Source organism: Staurois parvus, unplaced genomic scaffold (assembly GCF_062004578.1).
Source record: "Staurois parvus isolate SC_StPar_1 unplaced genomic scaffold, SC_StPar_1.0 ptg001017l, whole genome shotgun sequence".
In the NCBI taxonomy this organism is placed as follows: domain Eukaryota; kingdom Metazoa; phylum Chordata; class Amphibia; order Anura; family Ranidae; genus Staurois; species Staurois parvus.
Genome location: NW_028318813.1, coordinates 566,519 through 585,145, shown reverse-complemented (window position 1 = coordinate 585,145; position 18,627 = coordinate 566,519). Strand labels below are relative to the sequence as shown.

Genomic DNA, 18,627 nt, shown 5'->3' with positions numbered 1-18,627 from the left:
ACATATCTTGGAGATGTTGCGGAGGTGGAGCCTGCATGACTTTGACAGTGACTGGACATGAGGTTGGAAGGAAAGGTTTGAGTCCAGGGTGACACCCAGGACTTTGGCGTGTCGTGTGGGATTGATGGTGGCGTGTTGTGTGGGATTGATGGTGGTGGTGTTAGTCGTGATGGAGAGGATGGGGGGGGCGGGCTGGGGAGAAGACCAGGAGCTCGGTTTTGGAAAGGTTTAACTTGAGGAAATGGAGCGACATCCAGTCTGGTATGTCTTTCAGGAGGTGGGCGATACGGGCGGAGAGTGAGGTGGGGGGTGGAGAGGTAAATTTGTGTGTCGTCGGCATAGAGGTGATAGTTGAAGCCGTGAGAGTGTATCAGTTTGCCAAGGGAGGAGGTGTAGATGGAGAAGAGGAGGGGTCCAAGGACAGAGCCTTGGGGGACCCCGACAGAGAGGGGGAGTGTTATAGGTGACGCTGAAGGAGCTTTGGGAAAGGTAGGAGGAGAACCAGGAGAGAGCAGAGTCCCTGATGTCAAGGGAGTGCAGTTTGGTAAGAAGGAGGGGGTGGTCGACTGTCGAAGGCCGCGGAGAGGTCGAGGAGTAAGAGGACAGAGTAGTGGCCATTAGCTTTGGTGGTTAGCAGGTCGTTAGTGATTTAAGTAGGGCGGTTTCAGTGGAGTGTAGGGGACGGAAGCCAGACTGTAGTGGATCAAGGAGATTGTTGTCAGTGAGGTGGGCGGTTAGGCGATTGTAGACTAAGCGCTCAAGGAGCTTGGAAGTGAGTGGTAACAGGGAGATGGGTCTAAGGTTGTTTAGGTCAGTGGGGTCAAGGGAGGGTTTTTTGAGTGTGGGAGTGATGTGTGCGTGCTTTAGGGGGGAGGGGAATGTGCCAGTAGAGAGGGAGAGATTGAAGATGTGGGTGAGGGAACGAATGATGGAGGAGGGGGGGTGACTGGAGGAGTTGTGAAGGGGATAGGGTCCAGGGGGCAAGTGGTGAGGCGGGCTTCAGTGAAGACCTTAGTGACCTCCTCAGTGGTAGCTGGGCTGAAGGAGTGGAGCGTTGGGGAGGTGATAGTGTGGGGGGCAGTGTGGTTACGAGGTCAGAGGAGGGGGGGATTGAGGGGGTGATGGAGGGAGGGGGGCTAGGTGGAGAGGTAGATTGTGAGTTGACAATGTCCTTACGATAGCTACGAATGGCGGCGCGGGTAGGGCATGCGCATGTCTCGCGCACCCCCCCCACCTGGAAATGCAAAATCACGTGATTTTGCGCACCTGTGCTGCCCTGTAGCAGTATTTCTTCTGCTTGAGTCGCTGCATGTCAAGATCAGGTACTCCACTAAAAAAAAAAATCAAATCAATGTGAAATATGAGAAAGGAGGGGGTAGGAGGAAGAGAAGTGGAACTTTTGGGTAAAGTTCTGCTTTAATCACTTCCCGTCCGGACCGTGTATATAAACGGCCGGACTGGAGGAGTGCAGGAGCTGGTGGCTGTTTATAAATGTCCTCCCTGCCTGTGTGCGCACAGCACCGCGATCCGGTTCCCTCTGTGTCCTCCGGCGACAGCGGAACACCAATCGTTGTACGGGACCTCTGTGTTTGATCCCGATCAATTGATCACTGATTGGCCAATCAGTGATCACATGCAGAGTAGTAAGCAAGATGTCACTTCTGACATCATTGCTTACTACATGTGAAATCTGTGAATGATCACAGAGGTCACATGGTACAGGGCTATTCACAACAGCCTTGTACCATGTGACAAGCTATGACCAATCACAACTCACACAGTATTTCTCAATGGCTGCAAGACTGCAGCCAGAGAAGGAGAAATGATTGCTTTTACAGCCTTTGAGTGTAAAAAAAAATAAATTTTCATCACCCCCCACAAGTAGTACCATGGTGACACTGTACTGCTAGGGTGACCGTATGTAAAAAAACAAAAAACCCATGAATAATAATCTAAAAAAAATAAAAATGTAAAAAAATTTTTGAAAAATTATAATTGTTGGTTATAAATTAATTTGGGTTTTTTTTTTTACTAAAAAGATAACTGAATACATTTTGGCCAAGATTTATGAAGAAAGATTATTTATTTGCAAAATTTTATAAGAAAAACACTTTTTAAATTTTTTAGACTTTTTTTTCATTTATGTAGCAAAAAAAATAAAAATCCCAGTGGTGAATAAATACCACCAAAATAAAGTTTTATCTGTCTAAAAAAAAATGCTAAAAAATGGATATGGGTACAGTGTTGCACGACCGCGCAATTGTCATTCAAAGTGTGATAGCGCTGAAAGCTGAAAATTGGCCTGGACAGGAAGGGGGGAAAGTGTCCAGACTGGAAGGGGGGGAAGTGTCCGGACTGGAAGGGGGGGAAAGTGTCCGGACTGGAAGGGGGGGAAAGTGTCCGGACTGGAAGGGGGTGAAAGTGTTCGGACTGGAAGGGGGGGAAAGTGTCCGGACTGGAAGGGGGGGAAAGTGTCCGGACTGGAAGGGGGGGAAAGTGTCCGGACTGGAAGGGGGGGAAAGTGTCCGGACTGGAAGGGGGGGAAAGTGTCCGGACTGGAAGGGGGGGAAAGTGTCCGGACTGGAAGGGGGGGAAAGTGTCCGGACTGGAAGGGGGGGAAAGCGTCCGGACTGGAAGGGGGGGAAAGCGTCCGGACTGGAAGGGGGGGGAAAGTGTTCGGACTGGAAGGGGGGGAAAGTGTCCGGGCTGGAAGGGGGGGAAAGCGTCCGGACTGGAAGGGGGGGAAAGCGTCCGGACTGGAAAGCGTTAAGGGTCCCATGCCAGGTGAGGTGACGGTGTCTTTGGAATAGGTATCCTCTGACCAGCTTATGCACCCTTCACCTGCAGCTCTTTCCTCCTTCACAGTCGGTGAGAACACCCAACACGTTTATGTATGAAGTAGGATGTTACTTGCTCCCGGTATTTCCTGAGCTTTGCAGCAATTGGTTCACATGAATAGGGGAGCAATGGGCCACAGATATGGCTGTTCTTAGCACAATCTGCAGAGGCGCGAAGGTGAGGTGAGTATATGGAGGTCAGGGCATTTCCACAGACACTGTCACTTGGCCCTGCAGTTGTGTCTCTTTAAAGTGAGCCTCTGATTTGCCCATGCAGAGTTTGCGGTTTAAGGTGGCCCTGTCACATTAACCCCCCTGGCGGTATTCCCGAGTGTAGCTCGGGGTAAAGTTTCAGCACCACAAGTGGTAAACCTGAGCTACACTCGGGAATACACTGCAGCGTTGCTCCGGGATCTCTTCTTCACTTACCTTGTCCTGCGCTCCCGCGATGTCCCCCCTGCAGTGTCCCCTGTAATGTCCTCCAGCCGATGCCGGCATCTGTCTTCTGGGTTCCGTTCCCTGCGACGTCGGGACGTACGGGGGACAGAACGGCGGGAAATTCAAAAATGTCAAAAAGTGACATTCACTAAATTCACTAAAATCACATAGTATAACATTCCTGTATCAAACCATTTCACATACATTGTGTCCCGAGTGCTTTGTCCGGCGCCCTGCCTGCATTTTTACTGTTCTTTCTGCCTGGAAACTGAGAAACGTCCATGGCGTCCAAAAAGCGTCCCTTTAGGTCAAAAGTGGTTTTAGACCGGCTAGAGAACAGCGATAGTAAATCAGAACCACTTGCAGAATTGAGTGATAATGACTCGTGGGGGAAATTCCTCATCAGACACTGAAAACGATTCTGCGACTGAGCTCAGCGATGTGCGAACTTGGCGCTCTATTTCACATTTCAGTGTTTTTGGTTTGATTATATTATTGAATTACATTTATTATATTTTTTATGATTTATTAAATTATAATTTATGATTTTGTGTTTCAAATTTTATCATCCCCGGGACTCTTGTTCAGACAGATTTCAGTGAGTTATTCCTAAGAATGTGTCCCCCACAGCCCGATTCACCAGCCGTCCTGTATTCCAGGAGGCCGGCATCTTCAGCGTGGGCACCGGGCTGTGACAGCTTGCGGCTTCACTGCCGGGTACCCACTGCGCATGTGCGAGTAGCGCTGCGTTTCGTGAATGGTCCTGTAGTCTTCTGGGACCTGTCATGTGTCCCAAAAGACTACAGGGAGGGAGGACACCTTCTGTTTCTGATCACCTAGGTGATCGGACTGAAGTGGGACCAGGGACGGACTGACCATTTGGAAACTTGGGCACTGCCCGAGGGCCCGGGGTCAGTAGGGAGCCCCATGAGATGCCCCTGGTACCTTTTTCATAGGCTTTTTTGAGTTTGGGCGAGGACACAGGGGCCCCATGATCCGCTATTGCCCTGGGGCCCCATGAGTTGTCAGTCCGCCCCTGAGTGGGAGTGGGTACCTGTCAAATTTGGGTACCCGCTCCCCCCTCCCTCTAAAGCTGCCAATCCTTCATGGAGAGCAGTCCTTAAAGCGGAACTTCCCTTTTTGGGTGGAGCTCCACTTTAAAGCGTTTGTTTTTTTTTTCCAGGCAGTTTCCAGGTAGAAAGAACAGTAAAAATGCAGGCAGGGCGCCGGACAAAGCACTCGGGACACAATGTATGTGAAATGGTTTGATACAGGAATGTTATACTATGTGATTTTAGTGTATTTAGTGAATGTCACTTTTTGTCATTTTCAAATTTCCCGCCGGCTCCGTTCCCCGCACGTCCTGACGTCACGGGATGGAACCCAGAAGACAGATGCCGGCATCCACCGGAGGACATTGCTGGGGACACTGCAGGGGGGACATCGCGGGAGCACAGGACAAGGTAAGTGACCGAGGGATTGCGGAGCAGCGCCGCATGGTAAGCCCGAGTGTAGCTCGGGGGGGTTACCGCTTCTGGTACTGAAACTTTACCCCGAGCTACACTCGGGAATACCGCCAGGGGGGTTAAGGTGATTGCCCCGGTGACTGACTTGGGATCAGTTTTCTCTATTCTTCAGGGCCCCTGAAGAAATCAATGACGTAACGCGTTGGGCGGAGCTCCAAGACACTTCACTTTCATTTTACCCAGTAGAGCAGGATAGCAGCAGCATTATCATCTGAGGGTCTTCAAACGCTGGATCCCGGGCGTTGTATACAAATGTGGTGTGAGCTGTCCCTCCTCTCTGGTTTATTAAGTGTGACTTTTGGAATTTTATTTGTGAATGCGTTACAATAAAGGTTTTATGGTTATTTTTATTGAAACTGAGAACACTCTGGAGTTTCTTTTCTTCTCTTTGAGCGTCATTTACATTTTATGTATGGAGGAAACGGAGGTATCCGTGATCATTTATCAGAGCCTGTCCCGGCCTTAGAAGAGACTATGTGCTGTAGACCTTTTATGATTTGAGGTCCATCCTTTAAGGCGAGCGAAGGTCCTTCTGTGTGGTGGTGGTGGTCACACGTATGGATTTGTCCTTTCATCTATCGAGTTGGACATACTGGCGGAAGTTTTTGGTTTGTCATGGACTTGAGGAGAATTCATTCATAAGCACTGTTATGATTTATTTTTATTGGATACTTTATATTTGAGCTATTTGGTTGCTTTGTTGCGCGGTGCCCCTCTTTTTCTATATATTTGAGAGAATTCTTTGCAGCACCGCAACGTTCACACTTGAGGTCTGATCACGAGAATATTTGGTTATATATCAGTTTTCTGTTAACTGTACGTTTTCTGCAATTGATCTTCTGTGCAGGATAAAGAGCATGTGTCTGTGATTCTTACCGCTCTAGTTGGGCCTCATAGAATGTGGTATCTGGATATTTTCCATCTGTTGGCTGAGTCACAAGCTCTTACTGATTGCTCTCCCGGGGACCGATATTTCAGCCTGCGTTATGGTCACTGGCTTTGTTGTCATGGGTGTTAAGGCCCAAGTCCTAAAGGACCAGGGTGTTTCTGACTCTGTTATTACTACCCTGCTCAGGGGAAGGAAGTTGACCTCCAGGAAGGTATGTCATTCTACTTAGAAGGCTTATTTTGCCTGGTGTGAGACTCGAAGGTTTCATCCTTGGTAGTATGTTGTGAGGCACATTGGTCTGGCTTTGAGTACTATCAAGGGGCAGATTTTGGCCTTGGCCGTTCTGTTCCAGAGAGGTAATTCCTGGGTAAAGGCTTTTGTACAAGGGGTCACATGGATTGTTTTGCCTGTCCAGTGCCTCCATGGGACTTTATTGTGGTTTTGTCCGTTTTACAGCATGTTCTGTTTAAACCCATTTGAGAGATACTTTTGGCGCTTCTTACGTGGAAGGTGGTGTTTATTGGTGGCTATTAATTTGGCTTGCAGGGAGTCAGAGCTGGCTGCGCTCTGTTGCTAGGAACCTTTTTCTGGTCCTTTTAGAGATAAGGTAGTGTTGAGGAGCTGGACTTCTTTTTTTTGCCTAAGGTGGTGTCTTCCTTCCACCTGAATTAGAACATTGTGTCACCATCTTTTTGTCCTAATCCCACACACCCCAAGGGGGAAGGATCTTTACTCCTTTTGTGTGGGTTTATTTCCTGTTTGATTTACCTGAAGGTTCTTCTAAGGGACAGGCTGCCTCCCGCTCCAATACAAAAAACGGCCACTGCCCCAGTCTATAACCGGCCTTCACAGCAAGGAGCACATGGACGGGCGACGCATGTCAAACAGCAAAAGAGAAAAGTTCCCAGCTCACATTTGCCAACCAGCCTGCAAACAAACCGAATTAGCCTAACAGTATGCGTTCTATTAAAAAAAACATATGTGCTGAGAGCACGCGCCCTACGTGTTCCCAGCACACATGTCCGGTACTCACGGAAAGATCCCAATCTCCTCTTTCGATTGGGACCTTTCCCGATCATGTCACGGTGGTCACATGACCCCAAACCCCGCCCTGCCTCCCAGTTTCTGAAACCCTTAAAGGGCCAGGAGGCATCGGCGCCAAGGGGTTAAAAACGGGTTTAGTTAGCACACATTTGCAAATACATACATAACCTACAGAGCCTCGTCATGGCACCCCGATATTCTGTAGTCCTAACTCTACAAATGTTAAGAGCCCCCATAATAGAGGCACATGTATTTAATGGATAGACCAAGGGCAGGTGGACCTGAGGGAGCCCCCCCCCCTCCCCCCCTCCTTAAAGGTACAGGAGCGCTCTGGACACCCAGCGTGTAGCCCAATGGCAGCTAAGGTGTCCAGTACTCCCCCTCACCAACAATTCAACAGTACAAAAAATGGCCGCTGCCCCAGTCTATAACTGGCCTTCACTGCAAGGAGCACATGGAAGGGCGACGCATGTAAAACCACAAAAAAAGAAAAATTCCCAGCTCACACTTGCCAGCCAGCCAGCCTGCAAACAAATCGAACTACCTGTCTAGCAGTATGCCTTCTGCTCCACTATTTCTTGGTTGATTCAGGAACTCGGCCTATGGCATTAAGGACAAGGTCCCCCCTTTGCTGGTCAAGGCCCCATGCTACTTGGAGTATAAATACTAGGCGTTTTAGCATCAAACTTCAACTATTCTAGTTTGTAAGGTTTGTATTCTAGTTTGTAAGGTTTGTATTCTAGTTTGTATTCTAGTTTGTAAGGTTTGTATTCTAGTTTGTATTCTAGTTTGTAAGGTTTGTATTCTAGTTTGTAAGGTTGGTACTACTAACTGACCTTCTGTTTATAGGTTTACTAACTGTTACCAGGCAGATATTTTCGTCTCTATGGATGCCGGTTTTGAGTGGAATGTCCTGCAGATGGCTCTTTAGTAGCATTTCTTACTTTGTTTGCATTTGGATTTTAACATTTGGGCTTCATGCTTGGCCCTCTTGTTCTCAGCTTTGGAGCATCTCAAGTAGTCTTATGAGAAACCCTGCGAGAAATTGTACAATTAAGAAATGTTGGATGGATTTTTGGTTTACCTGTAAAATCCTTTTCTTGGAGTACATGACAGGACACAGGGATCTCCCCTCCCCCCTTGTGTCTTGTGTGGTTTCTCATTGGTTGCTACAAAACTGAGGCTGTGCTGGGAGGAGATATGCCTGGGCAGGGAGCCTGTGTTTTTTGGTTTTTTGGGTTTTTTTTTTACTTTTTTGGCCACTATCCATTCTGCTGTGGGTGGCAGCATAACCCCATAGTTCTGGATATAAAGAAACCAAAAATTCTAATTTTTCAGAGAAAGTACATTTAAATTGCCACTAAACCCCTATCATAAAAAAAAAAAAAAAAAATCAATAAATGCTGTACTACATGCTGTTCATACTCATTCAGTCACTATGGGATTCATTTCTGTATTTAGCTAAAAAATCTGGTTGATCCCGCTGTTCTCTGTCTCCCCCTTCTGTCCATGTCCCCAATGCAGCTAGGGATTTTGAAGAGCAGTGTTGGCAGCTCTGCACATGTTCAGTTTTCAGTGAGCATTGCTGAGCATTTCCTCCCTATTACATCTGAGCAGCCCATGTGACTATAGAGTCACACAAGTGGGTGTATACACAGTGGTAAATGACAGCCCACTCCCTTCCTCTTCCTCCATGCCCAGTAACCAGCTAAACATAATGGAGGTGGGATATTACATGTAGATTGATGGAGGCTTCACCTCCATCTTATTCTAAGGCACAGGTTGGAGGGGCGTGACACAGCCTGTGACTGGCAGAAATCTGCCTACACCATGTTATTGCCAAAAAAAATTAAGATTTGACTTCAAATACAGTGGGGATCGAAAGTCTGGGCACCCCAGCTAAAAATTTGTATTAATGTGCATAAAGAAGCCAAGGAAAGATGGAGAAATCTCCAAAAGGCATCAAATTACAGATTAGACATTCTTATAATATGTCAACAAAAGTTAGATTTTATTTCCATCATTTACACTTTCAAAATAACAGAAAAGAAAAAAATGGCGTCTGCAAAAGTTTGGGCACCCTGCAGAATTTATAGCATGCACTGCCCCCTTTGCAAAGCTGAGACCTGCCAGTGTCATGGATTGTTCTCAGTCATCGTCTGAAAAGACCAGGTGATGTCAATCTCAAAGGTTTTAAATGCCCAGACTCATCTGACCTTGCCCCAACAATCAGCACCATGTGTTCTTCTAAGCAGTTGTCTAGAAAACTGAAACTGAAAATAGTTCTTTATGCACATTAATACAAATTTTTAGCTGGGGTGCCCAAACTTTCGATCCCCACTGTATATATTTGTATTACAATGTAAAACAGTTTGATATTATTTATTTTTACTCTATATTTAATTTTAACATGTGACCAGCAGCAGAGGACTAGAAGCTCCTCCTGCCACTGTTTCCCTGCAGACAGGCTGGGAAAGAGCTGGGTCATGTGACAGCTATATATCAATTAGGAAAAAGGTACTTAGATTTTTTTTTTTTTATTAAAATAATTACAGTGCAATGATCCACAGCCAGAAATAGAGGGGGCAATGTAAAATTAATGTTCCCATTAGAGTGACTTGCCTTAGGAGGGCAGCATGGTCATCCAAGGACCCTGCATACAATGTCTCCTTCCCTCCCTTCTGAACCTCCTATTTCTACTTTTGTCTTCTAGGATGAAGGAATTAAAGCAGACTCAAGATCTGGAGTGTTTACAGAAGCGGGGGCTGGCCAAATAGCCTTCCCGCCCCCATCTCCGGAGCCCGCTGCTGGAAACCCGCACATTGCCGGATGGAGGGAGTCCGCCCGCCCGCCAGAGGGCGCCACTCCCCAGCCTAGTGCATGAAAGAGAGCGTGTGAACGAGCGTGACTTTATCCTATAGATGTTGCATGTGAACGGTTGTAAGTTTATGTGAATGCATGCATGTATGTACAGATGTAAATAATCCGGTTAGCATGTGCTAAGGTCACCACACCTTGTCTTCGACAGTCCAGGAGTCCGTGTGGCATCACTCTTTAAGGGCCCCGCTCCCAGACTACTCTTGGTGCAGCCCTGTGCCTCCCAACAGCAGGTGTCTAAAACGCACAGGCCGTCCTATGTACATAGGCTTTATCTGTACATATATGTTTATATATTTATGCACGTTCTTTCCAGTATACAAGAAACCGGGACATAACCCAGACACATGCATATACACACCGTGAATTTTACTTATATGTGCACATACGTGTGAGTATACAACCTATACAACCTATACATGCGTGCACAGAAAAAAAAAATGTGAAAAAAAATAAATTCTTGTATGGGGCACACATTATAATTTGCATGTGGGTGTATGTATAACTGTGCGGACGCCAGTGAGCGTGTCCAAGTGTGAGTGTATATAAACGCATATAAATATATATATATAAAAAATATATATATATATAGGGCTGTGTGTATATAAATATATATTTTCTGTACATTTGTGGCAGGGGAGGGTCACATGAGCATCACAGGCAGCTGAAGAACTGAATTGAATGGTTTTGTTTCATGCACTTTCATATATATATATATATATATATATATATATATATATATATATATATATATATTCATATATATATATATATATATATTCATATATATATATATATATATATATATATATATATTCATATATATATTTTCATATATATATATATATATATATATATATATATATTTATATATATTCATATATATATATATATATATTTTCATATATATATATTCATATATATATATATATATATATATATATATTTTCATATATATAATATAATTTTCTTTTTTTTTTCTTTTTCTTTTTTTTTAACAGTTCATGAAAAAATATTTCACATTGTTTGGGGGGTGGGGGAGTCAGCGCTTTTTTGTTTGCTTTTTTTTTTGCTTTTTTTGGGGGTTTTTTTTTTGCTTTTTTTCACAGTTTGTTGTGGAGTACTCAGATGAGAGTCCTGTATTTTTTTTTTTTTTTCCATTTTGTTCGCTCCAGCAGGAGGTTTAATGCACAGATCTGAGATCCCTGTAAAAGACCTGTACTCTGCCCGGTGGGGGGCAGGTAGGGGAATATTGCACTATTGTGAATCCCTGGTGTCCCAGCTACCAAGATTTTCAAAAGACCAGCCAGGACAAAAAAAAAAATAATGCTTTTTTAACTATTTTTTTTTCTATATTGTAATGGCCACTGAAGCTGGAAATTTTTGAAAAAAAAAAATATGCGAATTGTTAGGCTGCGTTCCATCACTGCGTCTATAGGAATTGCGCTGCTGTACAGTTTTTAATGCCATGCCTTATGATATACGGAAAGTTCTACTTGTCTGAGGGGCTTGTTTTGCATGTATATGGAGTCACACATAATTTATTAAAATATATGTTTTACCACATTTTTTGTAGTTTTGGATAGGGTACGGAACGGTAAAAATCCCTGTCAGTTTTTTTTGTTTTTTGGGGGGTTTTTTTTGTCTGTGCCCAATTGGGGAGCTTTATCATTAATTCAGGTCTTGTAGACAAATCTGGAAGTGTCTCTAAAGTCAGGTGAGTCCTATTAGTTGTCACCAATTTTCCTTAAAAATATTTCCCCTCTATTCCTGATCCTGTGATATTTCACAGGAATGTGTGGATTTTCCCATCTTTAGTCCCAATCTAACCAATAGGGAGGCAAAAAAAAAACCTGATGGGGTTTGTAACCCTTTCCCTTCCTATCCAAAGCTAAAAATAAGAATTGATTTTAGATACACTGGGGCAATTAAAGTTGAACTGCAGGCAACTATACGTCATTTTGGATGAGGGTTGTAACCAGATTTTTTTTTTTGGGTGAAAGGAGGTTTCCCTTCGCTTTCTATCCCATAACTTAAAACAGGATGTGAGAGGAAATCCCTACAAATTAAGGGAATCCCATGGGGGTCACCAGAGATAGTGTCCCCCCATTGGAAGATTTCCTCTTGGTGACAACCCAAAATGTGGGATTTTCTTTTGCTTTCACTCTTGGTGGTAACTGTAAACAGGACAAACAGAGAGGGTGAATCTCCCTAATGGGGGCACAGACAACAATAAAACCCGACAGGTATTCTACAACATCTCCACTCCATCCAAATAAAAAAAATAAAAAGTTTTGTATTTTAGTTCTACTTTATCAGGCTTATAACTAGTATTTATTAGCACTTTCGATGACGAATGGCCGCACAGGCTCTTGCAGTATACAAGAATTCAACACATTTTTGCCTGTGACCCGCCCTTGGTCAGTCTACAGCTCCCGTTAACTGCAGTCAAAGTTTCCCATTGTGCGCAGTATGTGGATGAAGGTTCTCCTACATCCAGGCCACGGTAATGTTGAAGATGTCTGTCTTTGTTTATCTTCCTGCCGCCCATGTAATGCATATGTGTGGCCGCAAAGAGGGCGAGCTTTTATTCCGCACAATGCACATGTGCATCTATGGATGGCAGAGCTTTCTATACTAAGAGCGTGGCCCCACCACTGTAAGCAAGGCTCATGGTCTCTGCTGGTGATCAGCACTGCGGTCAAATGATTGGTCTGTCCCAGTGAGCAAGGTGTCAATGACCACTTACGGTCTCTGCTGGTGATCAGCACTGCGGTCAAGTGATTGGCCAGTCCCAGTGAGCAAGGTGTCAAAGACCACTTACGGTCTCTGCTGGTGATCAGCACTGCGGTCAAGTGATCGGTCTTTCCCAGTGAGCAAGGTGTCAAAGACCACTTATGGTCTCTGCCGGTGATCAGCACTGCGGTCAAGTGATTGGCCGGTCCCAGTGAGCAAGGTTTCAAAGACCACTTACGGTCTCTGCCGGTGATCAGCACTGCGGTCAAGTGATTGGCCGGTCCCAGTGAGCAAGGTGTCAAAGACCACTTACGGTCTCTGCTGGTGATCAGCACTGCGGTCAAGTGATTGGCCAGCCCAGTGAGCAAGGTGTCAAAGACCACTTTTGGTCTCTGCTGGTGATCAGCACTGCGGTCAAGTGATTGGCCAGCCCAGTGAGCAAGGTGTCAAAGACCACTTACGGTCTCTGCTGGTGATCAGTACTGCGGTCAAGTGATTGGCCTGTCCCAGTGAGCAAGGTGTCAAAGACCACTTACGGTCTCTGCTGGTGATCAGCACTGCGGTCAAGTGATTGGCCAGCCCAGTGAGCAAGGTGTCAAAGACCACTTTTGGTCTCTGCTGGTGATCAGCACTGCGGTCAAGTGATTGGCCAGCCCAGTGAGCAAGGTGTCAAAGACCACTTACGGTCTCTGCTGGTGATCAGTACTGCGGTCAAGTGATTGGCCTGTCCCAGTGAGCAAGGTGTCAAAGACCACTTATGGTCTCTGCTGGTGATCAGCACTGCGGTCAAGTGATTGGTCAGTCCTTCTGCTTTTCAGGAGACCCTATTGGCATGCCAGGGCTGGACGGGAAGGGGCTAAGGGCTAAGTCCACCTTTTAACCAGTTCCCGCCAGCCATACGAATGTATGCGGCCCCTGGGGGGTTAGGCCTTAATGACCAGCAGTCGCATATATGTGGCCCTGTGTAAACAACTTACTGTGCTTAGAGTGCACTCCCTGCAATATTGGCTGACCGGGATCAGTAAGCTTCAAGATGCATACTTGCGATCAGGAACAATTCTGATCATGTGACTGCTGTGATTGGCTGACCCACATGCCTGTCTCTGCCTCCCGGCTTTTAGAACTCCTAAAGGGCCAGGAGGTGGTCAGCGGGAAGGGGTTAAAGAAAAATGGATGCACATACGTTTGCAGGAGATGGGGGTGTAACATGCTTCAAAAGGTGGAGTTAGCCTTTAAAAGAAGCTCAGCTCAAAATGTGAAGGTTTGCTGTTTTATTGGGAACATCTTGAAATATGGTGCTCAAGCAGTACACGGAAATATTTTCCTTCTTGTATTGAATGCCTTCTAAGAAAAAAAACAGAGGCAGTGAATGTTACTGTGCCTAGGCACTCCTGTGCCTTGAGCCTGACAGCTGTATATCTGCCATGTGAGATCATCTAATGCACTGCTGGTCTTCCCAGACTTGGAAGGAGGTTTGGCGGTCTCACCTGTGCTGCTCACTGTTCTGCTTTGCTGGAGAGGAAGCTGGACCTGAGGACCTGCAGTACAAGGACCTCCCTGCTTCTGCTTCATCCATGCTGAGGATCTGTTCATTCTGCACCTTTCCTTCTGCTTCTTTTTCATTACCTTACCAGTTAGCAAATCACCAGTTGTCTGAGGGGCAGTTCTGAGTCCCTTGACCTAGATATCCACCTCCACACAGAGACACAGTGCAGAACAAGGCATGGGAAGACAGTAAAGCACCCATAGGTTATGCAACTTGCTTTCCTTCCACCATCCCTACCGCAGCACTGTTTTGTTCTGCCGGCAGAATACAATGATCAGTGCTGGCAGCTATATCCCCCAGCAAAGATCTATGAAAAACAAATCTAACAGGCTGGTTTTGCTGAAGTCAATCAATGGATCGACTTCAGTACAACCAGCCTGCCCATACATGGATCGAATCTCAGCTGGTCCCTGCTGTACCTGCCAAGGCTCAATCCATCTATGGCCAGCTTAAGTCTAGGTTCACACCTATGCTGGTTGTGTTTGAGACACTTCTGCATTGCGTACATGCATTTTTCATGCGTTTTCTTTGATGGGGGGGGGGGTTCGGGGTTTTTTTTCTTGTTGCTAGGCAGATTTTAGACGGATCAAAAACGCTGCAAAAACGCAATACATGCTTTTCTGCAGCGGTCCCATTGAAGTCTATAGAACCAAAAACGCAACCTTTTTCCGTTCAAAAAAGTTCCTGACCCTTTCCACAAAACGCATCGGGTGAAAACACGGAGATGTGAACCTGTCCCATAGGAAATCATGTTAAATGGACTGTACTGCGTTTCTGCAAAACACTTAGGTGTGGACCTGGGGTTAAGGGAGACCGCATGCAATGCTGGCTAGTAGACCTTTGCCCCCATGCCTGGATTTTTTGGCCAAGGCTTCCACAATTCAGATCCTTAACAGTTAACCTAGTCCTAGATTTGGATTCTGTAAATACAAATATGGCGGTCTCACCCTCGTGCTTCCAGTCATATTCTTTGGTGGTCATCTTGTACCTTGACACATTCCATGGTAATTGGGTTGAGGTGACTGACTTGCCGCACGTGGGTATGTCTCAGATACTCCGAGCCGAAGACGCCAGTTGGATCAGCAGTGAAAGGTTCTCGGCATTGCAGAAGAAGCCTAGTTTGTGCTTGTGGACTACATCTAGCTATAGACACAATGGGGGTTCTTTACTGAACCTGGAGAGGGCAAAATCTGGTGCAGCTCTGCATAGGAACCAATCAGCTTCCAGGATTTATTGTCAAAGCTCAATGGGACAAGCTGAAGTTAGAAGCTGATTGGCTCCCATGCCTGTCGGCACCAGATTTTGAGTGCTTCACTCAATCTCCCCCAATGGTTCCCAACGGTTTTTACAGATATGAGAACTACTGTTCATAGACTTGGCCATTTGGTGGAAAATGTTAAGCGTTGGTGAAGGCCTTCATCTTGTATGACAACAGTTCATGAATCGCACCACACAATGGCTGTAGATCAATGATCGCAAAGCTGATTTTCAGAAATCAGAGCTCACCCCCCGTATGGTCCTGTTATCTGTAGAGTTCATTTCCTTCTCCTGATTGTATTGGGTGAGAGGTGGGTTACTACCAGGGTTGCACCAATACCGGTTTTTAACCAATGAGCACTGATACTTTCAGTCAAGGTCTCTCCAATACCGGGTACCAAGACCTTTGTGGTGTATTTTGAGCCCATACAAATATGAATGGGCTCAAATCTCGCTGCAAAGCATCGCATGCGATTTGAACAGGAATGCGAGTGTACAATCCAAACGTACACGTTCCTGCTTTACAAATGGCTGTGTGTATAAGTGGGTGCTGCAGTGACCGTCGGCTGGAACCGAACAGAATCGGCAAAGGAGAATGTCACCCGCACATAAAGGATCACCAATATGGGGCCAAAAGTTTTAATGAGCGATCACATGGTTACAGAAAAGCTTTGCTGTAACTGATCGTTCATTAAAACGTTTGGCCCCATATTGGTGATCCTTTGTGTGCGGGTGACATTCTCCTTTTGTTGAACAGGAATGTGGTGCAATTCCCGGTGTCAGTGAGAGGAACAGTGCCCCATCATTGGTGTCAGTGAGAGGAACAGTGCCCCATCATTGGTGTCAGTGGGAGGAACAGTGCCCCATCTTTGGTGTCAGTGGAACAGTGCCCCATCTTTAGTGTCAGTGGGAGGAATAGTGCCCCATCTTTGGTGTCAGTGGGAGGAACAGTGCCCCATCTTTGGTGCCAGTGGGTGGAATAGTGCCCCATCTTTGGTGCCAGTGGGAGGAATAGTGCCCCATCATTGGTATCAGTGGGAGGAATAGTGCCCCATCATTGGTGCCAGTGGGAGGAATAGTGCCCCATCATTGGTGCCAGTGGGAGGAACAGTGGCCCATCATTGGTGCCAGTGGGAGGAACAGTTCCCTGTCATTGGTGCCAGTGGGAGGAACAGTTCCCCATCATTGGTGCCAGTGGGAGGAATAGTGCCCCATCATTGGTATCAGTGGAGGAATAGTGTCCCATCATTGGTGTCAGTGGGAGGAATAGTGCCCCATCATTGGTATCAGTGGAGGAATAGTGTACCATCATTGGTGTCAGTGGGAGGAATAGTGCCCCATCATTGATTTCAGTGGGAGGAATAGTGCCCCATCATTGGTGTCAGTGGGAGGAACAGTTCCCCATCATTGGTGTCAGTGGGAGGAATAGTGCCCCATCATTGGTGTCAGTGGGAGGAACAGTTCCCCATCATTGGTGTCAGTGGGAGGAACAGTTCCCCATCATTGGTGTCAGTGGGAGGAACAGTTCCCCATCATTGGTGTCAGTGGGAGGAATAGTGCCCCATCATTGGTATCAGTGGGAGGAATAGTGCCCCATCATTGGTGTCAGTGGGATTCCTGTACAGGAATGCGATGCGGTTTCCTCCACCACTCCTGTGTGACCCCAGCATAGAACGACAGGGAAGCGCCCTCTATTGGTGCGGCAATGGGCTAACCGTTTATTTAAAATAATGTATTGGGAGCGTCTGCAGGAGTACTCGGGTATCGGCACGGACACCAATATTAGTGCAACCCTAGTTATTACAGTGACCAGAACGTGGGATACTCAGCACAATAGTACATGGGTGCTGTATGCCAAAAAATATTTTATTAAAATTCATCTAAGACCCTCAAATTGGGGGGGTGGGGGGGGGAGTCTAAAAATATACCGTATCCCCTCTCAAGTGTGGGATGGAGGACTGCTACAAGCAACCACAATGGTATTCTTTCTCCTCATTATACAAGAAAAAATACCCAAGTATTAAAATGACAACCAGTGGATCTTTTTGCTAGTTAAGTATACAAACAATTGTGTCAGTAATTAGCCCAAGTTTTATTTTATTAAAACTTGAAAAAGAAAAAAAGAATTTATAAAAAGAATGAAAATTGATGGTCATACGAAGATATTCATCTGAAATTCTCAGACTGTATATAAGCCTTTGTCCAGAAATGTAATTAACAAGAGAAATGTTTGTGAACGGAGAGATACGGAACGCCTTTATGATGAGAGTGGATTTTATGAAAAGTGAATGCGATTTAAAGAATATATTTAAATATTTTATGGCTCTGAAATAGAAGACTATATAAATGATATAGAGGTCCCTCGATCGTTCTGCCTGTTTTACCTCATTTTGTTTTGTACATAGCTATTTTTTTTTTTTTTTTTTAAGATTTGTCCAGGAGACTGGTGACTTTTTTATTGTTATCTTTAAATTATTCATCCCCGCTGCTGTTTTTACTTTTTTCTTTTTTTTTTTATATACGTTGCCATAATTCAAATATTTTTTTTCAGTACTTAATGGTAGATTAAAACACTAAAATTATCACAGTTCATCCGAAAACAGAAAAACTGGCTAAGATGCAGATACTGTTTTAATTAACAAGAAACATAACACTATATTTAAAAAAAAAAAATATTTTGAGAAAAGACAGCAGAAAGGGGGGTGGGGGGGGGAGAGAGAACTTTTTGCATGAATATCTGTAAATATTGTAAAATAACATTTTTCTGAGACTGTAAAATTTGTTGCCTGCTTCACATGCAAACATTTCGACAAAAAGAAAATGAGAGAGAGAATTCAGTAACTCTTGCTCCATTCTTCCGGCATGTCTTGCAATCGTTTTCTATTTTTTTATTTGTTTTTGCATGAATGTCTACCCATTTGCATTAAAAACACTGAAGTGGCCGGAAGAGAACTGTGTGTGTAGTTTTCATTTTAGCTGTGTACTGTTCCATAACGATTCAAGTGGTTGAACGGGAATTTCGGATGATGTCAGTGAACGTTGAATGTAAACAAACATAATATTGATGACGTGTTTAGTCAGGAAAAAAAAAAAGCAAAAACTATAAAAGATGGGCGTTTTTTCTTTGCATTTGTGTTAAATAAGCGCTGTTTTTCCCTAAGCGCTGTTTTTCCCTAATTGACAATGTGTTGGTTTACAAATTCCTTTTTAGTAAATATGAATTTTTGGGAATTTCATACGTGGCAGGCTGAATAATATAAAAAGAAGAAACATTTATTAATGTTGGACCTGTGGATCCCATTCGAATTTGTATATTAATGTGCAACAAAAACATTTCAGCATGAATAATTTTAAATGGAATGAAACGAGGTTCAAAAAATGTTGTATATTACATTTTTGTTTCTCTAAAAAAAAAAAAAAATTGTTCTAAATCTAAAAAAAAAATAAAAAAAAACTTAATGGATTAAAAAAAAAAAC

The 18,627-nt window shown here is 44.8% G+C and overlaps 1 protein-coding gene across 1 annotated transcript in view; it reads left to right on the top strand.

Annotated features, from left to right (window-relative positions):
* The window catches only part of CAMTA2 (calmodulin binding transcription activator 2), a gene marked incomplete at its 5' end in the record, with an annotated part of 144,538 nt that extends 134,445 nt beyond the window's left edge, over positions 1-10,093 (top strand). The window contains 1 exon segment of the mRNA XM_089657665.1: positions 9,448-10,093. Coding sequence (XP_089513791.1) covers positions 9,448-9,511 — 64 coding nt within the window.
* Between the last annotated feature and the right edge of the window lie 8,534 nt (positions 10,094-18,627).